This window comes from Chiroxiphia lanceolata, chromosome 4 (genome assembly GCF_009829145.1).
Source record: "Chiroxiphia lanceolata isolate bChiLan1 chromosome 4, bChiLan1.pri, whole genome shotgun sequence".
In the NCBI taxonomy this organism is placed as follows: domain Eukaryota; kingdom Metazoa; phylum Chordata; class Aves; order Passeriformes; family Pipridae; genus Chiroxiphia; species Chiroxiphia lanceolata.
In genome coordinates this window covers 586291-596666 of record NC_045640.1, presented here as the reverse complement: position 1 = coordinate 596666, position 10376 = coordinate 586291, and the positions used below count along the sequence as shown (strand labels likewise).

At 67.7% G+C, this 10376-nt stretch overlaps 1 protein-coding gene across 1 annotated transcript in view; it reads right to left on the bottom strand.

The window, feature by feature from the left end:
- Positions 1 to 1602: 1602 nt before the first annotated feature.
- LOC116785620 (transcription factor COE4-like) overlaps positions 1603 to 10376 on the bottom strand; it is a 9329-nt gene continuing 555 nt past the window's right edge. The window contains 8 exon segments of the mRNA XM_032685449.1: positions 1603 to 1701; positions 1825 to 1900; positions 3217 to 3417; positions 4789 to 4834; positions 4836 to 4969; positions 5084 to 5240; positions 7599 to 7664; positions 8904 to 8992. Of these exon segments, the coding sequence (XP_032541340.1) occupies positions 1830 to 1900; positions 3217 to 3417; positions 4789 to 4834; positions 4836 to 4969; positions 5084 to 5240; positions 7599 to 7664; positions 8904 to 8992 (764 nt within the window). The 3' untranslated portion in view covers positions 1603 to 1701; positions 1825 to 1829.

The following is a 10376-nucleotide window of genomic DNA, read 5'->3' as shown; positions in this document are numbered from 1 at the left end:
AGGGCCGGGCTGGGGTCCCCTGCCCCCCCCCTCCCCCCCCCAGGGCTCCCCCCCCGGGCTAAAAATCACTCGAGTGTTGACATTAATGAGGATTGATAACGAGGAGAGGAGATCCCACGGCCCCGGGGGCTCCGGGACAGGGAAGGGACAGGGGGGTCCCCACCCGGGGGGGCACCGGGGCCCGATCCTGCACGGGCAGAGATCTGGGATCTGGGATCCAGGCCTGGGAGCCGTGGGTGGGCAGCTCCAGATGTGGAGCCACACAGCTGGGAGAGAGCTGGGAACGGTGGGGGGAGCTGGATCCCACCTGAGCATCCTTCCTGTCCTGGAATATCCATCCCATCCCAGAGCATCCCATCCCTGAGCATCCTTCCTGTCCTGGAATATCCATCCCATCCCAGAGCATCCTTCCTGTCCAGGGATATCCATCCCATCCCATCCCATCCCTGAGCATCCTTCCTGTCCTGGAATATCCATCCCATCCCATCCCGTCCCACCCCAGAGCATCCTTCCTATCCAGGGATCTCCATCCCATCCCAGAGCATCCTTCCTATCCAGGGATCTCCATCCCATCCCAGAGCATCCTTCCTGTCCAGAGATACCCATCCCATCCCTTTCCAGAGCATCTTTCCTATCCAGGGATCTCCATCCCACCTTGGAGCATCCATCCCTCCTGCCCTGGAGCCTCCTCCAACCACAAATATCCATCCCATTCCAAAGCATCCATCCCAGCCTGGAGCTTGCAGCCCTCCCCAGAGCATCCCTCCATCCATCCATCCATCTCTCCATCCATCCCTTCATCCCTCCATCCATCCCTCCTTCCATCCATCCATTCCAGCCTGGAGCTTGCAGCCCTCCCCAGAGCATTCACCCATCCCTCCATCCATCTCTCCATCCCTCCATCCATCCCTCCATCCGTCCCCTCCCTGGAGCTTCCATCCTGCCCTGGACCATCCCTCCACCTCTGAGTGTCCATCCTGCCTTGGAACATCCATCCCACCCTGGAGCATCCATCCATCCTGTCCTGGAGCATCCATCCATCCTGTCCCAGGTCATCTCTCCTGCCCCAGAGCATCCATCCCTCCCATCCCTCCATCCCTCCATCCATCCCTCCATCCATCCCACCCCAGAGCATCCCTCCTGCCCTGGAGCATCCCTCCAACCCCGAGTATCCATCCTGTTCCAGAGCATCCATCCCACTTCGGGGAATCTATCCCACCCTGGAGCATCCATCCCACCTCAGGGAATCTATCCCACCCTGGAGCATCCATCCCACCTCAGGGAATCTATCTCATCCTGAGCATCCATCCCATCCTGGAGCATCCATCCTACCCTGGAGCATCCATCCCAGCTCAGGGAATCTATCCCATCCTGGAGCATCCATCTCACCCCAGGGCATCCCTCCCACCTCAGGGCATCCACCCCACCCTGGCACACCCCTCCCTCCTCGCCCGGCTGCCCCCACTCCCAGGTCTCTCCACGTCTTTCCGAGGCCAAATCCAGCGTGTTTGGGTCATTCTGGGCTCCCCAAAGCCCCCCTGCAGCGGGGCCGGGGTTCCCTCGGGGGGGCCGTGGCCATGGGGTCGGGGGTCCCCTTTGGGGTGGGGGTCCCCTTTGGGGTGGGGGTCCCCCCGTCCCGCTCCGTGTGGCGGCTCCGGTGCCGTCCCGGCTCCCAGGGCGGCTCGAGGGGGCCGGGCCCGGCTGCAAGGGAAGGGGGGGTGGCAATGGGGGACAGGGGGGGACAGGGGGGTCCCCATCCCTTGTCCCTGCCCCTCCATGTCCGTCCCAGGGGAATGGGGGGGTCCAGAGCCCCCCAGGACCCACCGTGCTTAGGAATAGGCCAATCCCTGGAGCGGCCGCGCCGGAGCCGGGAACTTGTCGGAGTCCTCGAACGGAGGGTCTGGCACAGGGGGATGGGGGGGACAACGGGGACAGGGTGAGACAAGGGGGGACAGGGGAGACAAGGGGGGACAGGGGAGACAAGGGGGGACAGGAGAGACAAGGAGGGACAGGAGAGACAAGGGGGGACAGGGTGAGGCAAGGGAGGACAAGGGAGACAAGGGGGGACAGGAGAGACAAGGAGGGACAGGGTGAGGCAAGGGGGGACAGGGGAGACTAAGGGGGGACAGGGGAGACAAGGGGGGACAGAAGAGACAAGGGGGGACACCAGGGACATGAGGGGACACGGGGGGACAGGCACAGGGGTGGCACAGGGCAGCCCCAGCCGTGCCCATGTCCAGGGGACACGGGGACCTCTCTGTGGGGCAGGGGGAAACTGGGGGGGATACTGGGGACACTGGGGACATCAGGAACACTGCAGGGGACACGGGTGGCACAGGGCACCCATCCCCTGAGCACAGCCCTGGCCGTGCCCAGGGACAGGGAGCACGGTGACACTGGGACCCCCTGTGGGGCATGGGGTGGGTGCTGGGGACACTGGGGACACTGGGGGACAGGGATGAGGGTGGCACTGGGCAGCCCTGGCTGTCCCCAGGTGCAGGGAGCCAGGCAGGTACCGGGAGCATGGGGACACCAGGGTGCATCCATGGGGCAAGGGGGAGCCAGGGGTGGGTGTGGGGGACACTGGGGGACACTGGGGGATACTGGGGGACACAGAGGCACACTGGGGGACACTGGGGACAGGCACGAGGGTGGCACAGGGCAGCCCTGGCCATGCCCCTGTACAGGCCATCAGGGGGGCACAGGGAGCACGGTGACACTGGCACCACTCTGTGGGGTACGGGGTGGGTGCTGGGGACATTGGGGACACTGGGGGACAGGGATGAGGGTGGCACTGGGCAGCCCTGGCTGTCCCCAGGTGCAGGGAGCCAGGCAGGTACCGGGAGCACGGGGACACCAGGGTGCATCCATGGGGCAGGGGGGAGCTGGGGGTGGGTGTGGGGGACACTGGGGGATACTGGGGACATGGGGGACACAGGGGGATACTGGGGGACACAGGGGGATACTGGGGGATATTGGGGACACTGGGGGATACTGGGGGACACAGGGGGATACTGGGAGATATTTGGGGACACTGGGGACAGGCATGAGGGTGGCACTGGGCAGCCCTGGCCATGCCCCTGTACAGGCCATCAGGGGGGCACAGGGAGCACGGTGACACCGGGACCCCTCTGTGGGGCAGGGAGGAGCCGGGGGTGGGTGTGGGGGACACCGGGGACAGAGGGGACAGAGGGGACACCGGACACACACTGTCACCTTGCAGGGCGGCGGCGCTGGCACAGGCGGGGGGCGGGGAGCCGGGCGGGCGCACCACGGGGGCGAAGGCGCTTTTCTGCTTCACGGCCGCCGAGATCATCGTCACCGGCGAGAAGGAGAAACCCCCCGGGGGGGTGGGCGCGGGGGGGCCCGCGGGGACGGACACCGACGACGCGCCCAGGGGGGGACTGGCCGGCATGACTGCGGGGACAGCGACAGCCGGGGCTGGGGACACCGCGGGGACACCGCGGGGACAGCGACACCCGGGGGGGGACACTGCGGGGACAGTGACACCCGGGGGGGGACACCGCGGGGACAGCGCAGGGACAACGACAGCCGGGGGGGGGACACCGCGGGGACAGTGACACCCGGGGGGGGGACAACACGGGGACACCGCGGGGACAGTGACTCCCGGGGGGGGGACAACACGGGGACACCGCGGGGACAGTGACTCCCGGGGGGGGGGGGACATCGCGGGGACACCGCTGGGATAATGACACCCGGGGGGGGACACCGCGGGGGCAGTGACACACCGCCTGGTACATGACTTTGGGGACCCCCAAAAGACCCCTCCCATGACTCTGGGGACCCCCCCAGGGCTGGCACATGGCCGTGGGGACCCCCCCCATGACTTCGGGACCACCCCCCCCTCAGGGCTGGTGCGTGACTTTGGGACCCTCCAGGGAAACCCCCCCCCGCCGCCATGACTCTGGGGAACCCCCCAGGGCTGGCACGCGGCTTTGGGACACCCCAGGCTTGGCACGACTTTGGGGACCCCCCCCCAGGAACCCCCCTATGACTCCGGGGACCCTCCATGACTTTGGGGACCCCCCAGCACTGGCACATCAATGGAAATTCCCAAGGGACCCTCACACGACCCCCCAGGGACCCCCCATGACCTCGGGGACCCCCCAGCACTGGTACATCAATGGAAACCCCCCAGGGACCCCCCCACGACTTTGGGGACCCCCCAGGAACCCCCCATGACCTCGGGGACCCCCCAGCACTGGCACATCAATGGAAACCCCCCAGGGACCCTCCCACGACTTTGGGGACCCCTCAGGAACCCCCAATGACTTCGGGGACCCCCCAGCACTGGCACATCAATGGAAACCCCCCAGGGACCCTCCCACAACTTTGGGGACCCCACCCGGACCCCCCCATGACCTCGGGGACTCCCCAGCACTGGCACATCAATGGAAACCCCCCAGGGACCCCTCCCACGACTTTGGGGACCCTCCCACGACTTTGAGGACCCCCCCAGGGACCCTCGCACAACTTTGGGGACCCCAGGAACACCCAATGACTTCGGGGACCCCCCCAGCATTGGCACATCAATGGAAACTCCCCAGGGACCCTCCCATGACCCCCCAGGAACCCCCAGGAACCCTCCCACGACTTTGGGGACCCCCCCCCAGGAGCCCCCCAGGACTTCGGGGACCCCCCCCAGCACTGGCACATCAATGGAAACCCCCCAGGGACCCTCCCACGACTTCGGGGACCCCCCAGGGACCCTCCCACGACTTTGGGGACCCTCCCACGACTTTGGGGACCCCCCCGGGTGGGACTCACTGGCGTAGGGGGAGGTGGCGGTGGAGCCGCTCAGGAAGCTGGGGGGGGGACCCGGGCACCCCCAGCCCGGCCATGGTGCCCCCCCCGAAGGCGCCGGTGCCCCCGGCATAGCCCTGCTGGGGGGCCGAGCCGGGGGGGCCGAACCCCCGCGCCGGGGGGGTGCCGGGGCTGCGCGAGAACCCTGCGGGACACGGGGACACGTGGGGACACGGGGGGGGGGACACGGGGGGGGGGCCACGGGTGGGGAGGAGGGGGGATGAAGCCCCTCTCGCCCCCAGCGCGGGGCCGGGCCCACCTTGGTCGGAGCCCTGCGGGGACTCGGGCACGGGCAGCCCCAGCTGGGCCCCCCCGAAGGTCGGGACCCCCACGGGGGCGGGGGGCAGCGGGCCGGGGGCGCGGGGGACGCTGTACAGAGCCTCGGCGATGTCGGCAGCGCGCTTCAGCAGCACCTCCTGGGGACGGCGAGGGGAACGGGGACGGGGACAGGGACGGGGACGGGGACGGGGACGGGGACGGGGACGGGGACAGGGACGGGGACAGGGACGGGGACAGGGACGGGGACAGGGGCACCGTCACCGCGGGGAACAGGGGGCACCACACAGTGTCACCTCCCCACAGAGCTCCCGGGGGCACCACAAAGTGTCACCCCACAGAGTCACCACGGGCATCACAAAGTGTCACCTCCTCACAGAGTCATCAGGGGGCACCACAAAGTGTCACCCCACAGAGTCACCAAGGGCACCACAAAGTGTCACCTTCCCACAGAGCCCCCGGGGGCACCACACAGTGTCACCTCCCCACAGAGTCACCATGGGCACCTGGGGGCACTACACGTGTCACCCCACAGAGCTATTACAGGTACCCGGGGGCACCACACAGTGTCACCTCCCCACAGAGTCACCAAGGGCACCACACATGTCACCTCCCCATAGAACCCCCGGGAGCACCACACAGTGTCACCCCACAGAGTCACCACGGGCACCACACCTGTCACCCCACAGAGTCACCATGCGGATACCCGGGGGCACCACACGTGTCACCCCACAGAGTCACCGAGGGCACCACACAGTGTCACCCCACAGAGCCCCTGGGGACACCACACGTGTCACCTTCCCACAGAGTCATCAGGGGGCACCACAAAGTGTCACCCCACAGAGTCATCACAGGTACCCGGGGGCACCACACAGTGTCACCTCCCCACAGAGCCCCCGGGGGCACCACAAAGTGTCTGTCACCTTCCCAGAGAGTCCCCGGGGCCACCACACAGTGTCACCCCACAGAGTCACCATGGGCACCTGAGGGCACCACACGTGTCACCCCACAGAGCCCCTGGGGACACCACACGTGTCACCCCACAGAGTCATCACAGGTACCCAGGGGCACCACACAGTGTCACCTCCCCACAGAGCCCCGGGGGCACCACATGTGTCACGTCCCCACAGAGTCACCAAGGGCACCACACGTGTCACCTCCCCATAGAACCCCCGGGAGAACCACACAGTGTCACCTCCCCACAGAGTCACCACGGGCACCACACGTGTCACCCCACAGAGCCCCGGGGGCACCACACGTGTCACCTCCCCACAGAGCCCCCGGGCTGGCACCACACGGTGTCACCTCCCCACAGAGTCACCACGGGTACCCGGGGGCACCACACGTGTCACCCCACAGAGTCATCACAGGTACCCAGGGGCACCACACAGTGTCACCTCCCCACAGAGCCCCGGGGGCACCACATGTGTCACCTCCCCACAGAGTCCCCGGGGGCACCACACGTGTCACCCCACAGTCACCAAGGGCACCACACGTGTCACCTTCCCATAGAACCCCCAGGAGCACCACACAGTGTCACCTCCCCACAGAGTCCCCGGGGGCACCACACGTGTCACCCCCCAGAGTCACCGCAGAGCTCCCGGGGGTACCACATGGTGTCACTTCATGGCACAGTGTGGCACCCCCCCCATGTCACCCCCCAGCATGGTGGCACCTCATGGGGTCACCCCGCAGGATGGTGGCACCCCCCAGCACAGTGTCACCCCACAGTGTCACCCCACGGTGTCACCCCATGGTGTCACCCCATGGTGTCACCTCATGGCACAGCGTGGCACCAGCGTCACCCCCTCGTGAGACCCCATGGTGTCACCCCCCAGTGTCACCTTGTGGCACAGTGTGGCACCCCATGGTGTCACCCCCCAGCATGGTGGCACCCCATGGTGTCACCCCCCCCCAGTGTCATCTCCCAGCACGGTTCACCTCCCAGTGTCACCTCCCAGTGTCACCTCCCAGTGTCACCTCCCAGTGTCACCCCACAGTGTCACCCCCTGGTGTCACCCCCAGCACAGCACCAGCCCATGGCACAGTGCCAGGGCAGGGGGGCAGGGGGCTCCCAGGGTGGGGGTCCCAAGGGGGGATCCCAGAAATGTTCCCAGGGTGGGGGACCCAAGGGGGGGGTCCCAGGGGTGTTCCCAGGGTGAGGGTCCCAAGATGCAGGTCCCAGGGGTGTTCCCAGGGTGGGGGTCCCAAGATGGAAGTCCCAGGGGTGTTCCCAGGGTGGGGGTCCCAAGGGGGGGTCCCAGGGGTGTTCCCAGGGTGGGGGTCCCAAGGGGGGGGTCCCAGGGGTGTTCCCAGGGTGAGGGTCCCAAGATGCGGGTCCCAGGGGTGTTCCCAGGGTGGGGGTCCCAAGGGGTGTTCCCAGGGGATGTTCCCAGGTTGGGGGTCCCAGGGGTGTTCCCAGGGTGGGGATCCCGAGGGGGGGTCCCAGGGGTGTTCCCAGGGTGGGGGTCCCCAGGGGGGGTCCCGGGGGTGCCCACCTGGTTGCTGTGGGGCATCCCATAAAGCGCCTCCACCAGGTCGGCCGCCCGCTTCAGCAGCACCTCCTGGGGCAGGGGGGGGCAGGAGGGGACAGGAGGGGTCAGGGAGGGACAGAGGGGGACAGGAGGGGTCAGGGAGGGACAGGGGGGGCTGCACCCCCACCCCAGCCCCATCACACACTGCAGGCACCCCCACTCTGCCCCCCCCCCCCCAGCCCACCCCCCCAGCCCTCCTTGAACCCCCTCCCAGGGACCCCCTGTCCCCCCTCCTTGGTCTCCTCTGTGTCCTCCCATGGCCCCCCCGAGCTCCCCCCAATACCCTCCCTAAGGCCCCCCATGGCCCCCCCTGTGTCCCCCCACAGCCCTCCCTGAGCCCCCCAACACCCCTCCCCATATCCCCCATGGACCCCCCATCCCTCCATGGCCTCCCTGTCCCACCCATGGCCCTTCCTCAACACCCCCCAACACCCACCCATGTTCCCCCCATGGCCCTCCTTGACCCTCCCCCGGACCTCCCTGAGCCCCCCATCCCTGTGCCAACCCCTCTGTCCCCCCCATGCCCCCTGGGGGTGTCCCCATGCCCCCTGGGGGTGTCCCCATGCCCAGGGGTGTCCCTGTGCCCCCCAGGGGTGTCCCCATGCCCAAGGGTGTCCCCATGCCCAAGGGTGCCCCTGTGGCCCCAGCGGTGTCCCCATGTCCCCCAGGGGTGCCCCTGTGCCCAGGGGTGTCCTCATGCCCCCCGGGGGTGTCCCCATGCCCAAGGGTGCCCCTGTGGCCCCAGCGGTGTCCCCATGCCCCCTGGGGGTGTCCCCATGCCCAGGGGTGTCCCTGTGCCCCCTGGGGGTGTCCCTGTGCCCCCGGGGGTGTCCCCATGCCCAGGGGTGTCCCTGTGCCCCCCGGGGGTGTCCCCATGCCCAAGGGTGCCCCTGTGGCCCCAGTGGTGTCCCCGTGCCCCTCGGGGTTGTCCCCATGCCCAGGGGTGTCCCTGTGCCCAGGGGTGTCCCCATGCCCCCCAGGGTTGCCCCTGTGCCCAGGGGTGTCCCTGTGCCCCCTGGGGGTGTCCCCATGCCCAGGGGTGTCCCCGTGCCCCCTGGGGGTGTCCCCATGCCCCTCAGGGTTGTCCCCATGCCCAGGGGTGTCCCTGTGCCCAGGGGTGTCCCTGTGCCCCCGGGGGTGTCCCCATGCTCAGGGGTGTCCCTGTGCCCCCGAGGGTGTCCCCATGCCCCCCGGGGGTGTCCCCATGCCCAGGGGTGTCCCCGTGCCCCCGGGGGTGTCCCTGTGCCCCCCAGTGCCCCGGGGTCCCACCTTGGGCAGGCGCTCGGGGTCCCCGGGGTGTCGGGGGATCACCTTCTGCAGCCGCTGGAACCCGTAGTCGATGGTGGGCTCGTTCAGGGCTGGGGGGTCAGGGGGGGTCAGAGCCCCGGGCTGGGAACCCTTCACGGGTCTGTGTCCCTTTCCCTGGGGTCTGTGTCCCCTTCCCAGGGTCTCTGACCCCTTCCCAGGGTCTATATCCCTTTCCCAGGGATCTATGTCCCCTTCCCGAGGGTCTTTGTCCCTGTCCCAGGGTCTGTGTCCCCTTCCCTGGGTCTGTGTCCCCTTCCCGGGGCTCTGTGTCCCCTTCCTGGGGGTCTGTGTCCCCTTCCCTGGGTCTGTGTCCCCTTCCCAGGGGTCTTTATCCCTGTCCCAGGGTCTATATCCCTTTTCCCAGGGGTCTGTGCCCCTTTCCCAGGGATCTGTGTCCCCTTCCCAGGGGTCTGTGTTCCCTTCCTGGGCGTCTACGTCCCTGTCCCAGGCATGTGTGTCCCCTTCCCTGGGTCTGTGTCCCTTTCCCGGGATCTATAACCCATTCCCAGGAATCTGTGTCCCCATCCCAGGAGTCTGTGTCACTGTCCCGGGGGTCTGTGTCCCCTCCCTAGGGTCTGTGTCCCCTGATGAGGGGTCTGCACCCCTTTTCCAAGGGTCTGTGTCCCCTGATGAGGGGTCTGCACCCCTTTTCTGAGGGTCTGTGTCCCCTCCCCAGGGTCTGTGTCCCCTCCCCAGGGTCTGTGTCCCCTTCCCAGGGTCTATATCCCTTTCCCAGGGGTCTGTGTCCCCTTCCTGGGGGTCTTTGTCCCCTTTTCCAGGGGTCTGCACCCCCTTTCTGGGGGTCTTTGTCCCCTTTTCCAGGGGTCTGCACCCCCTTTTCTGGGGGTCTGTGTCCCCTTTTCCAGGGGTCTGCACCCCCTTTCTGGGGGTCTGTGTCCCCTCCCCAGAGTCTGTGTCCCCTTCCCAGGGGTCTGTGTCCCCTTCCTGGGGGTCTTTGTCCCCTTTTCCAGGGGTCTGCACCCCCTTTCCGGGGGTCTGTGTCCCCTCCCCAAGGTCTGTGTCCCCTGATGAGGGTCTGCACCCCCTTCCTGGGGGTCTGTGTTCCCTTTTCCAGGGGTCTGCACCCCCTTTCTGGGGGTCTGTGTCCCCTCCCCAGAGTCTGTGTCCCCTTCCCAGGGGTCTGTGTCCCCTTCCTGGGGGTCTGTGTCCCCTTTTCCAGGGGTCTGCACCCCCTTTCTGGGGGTCTGTGTCCCCTCCCCAGAGTCTGTGTCCCCTTCCCAGGGTCTACATCCCTTTCCCAGGGGTCTGTGTCCCCTTCCTGGGGGTCTGTGTCCCCTGATGAGGGTCTGCACCCCCTTCCTGGGGGTCTGTGTCCCCTTTTCCAGGGGTCTGCACCCCCTTCCTGGGGGTCTATGTCCCCTCCCCAGGGTCCATGTCCCTCCCCGGGGTACCCGTGTCCCCTTCCCGGCTCTG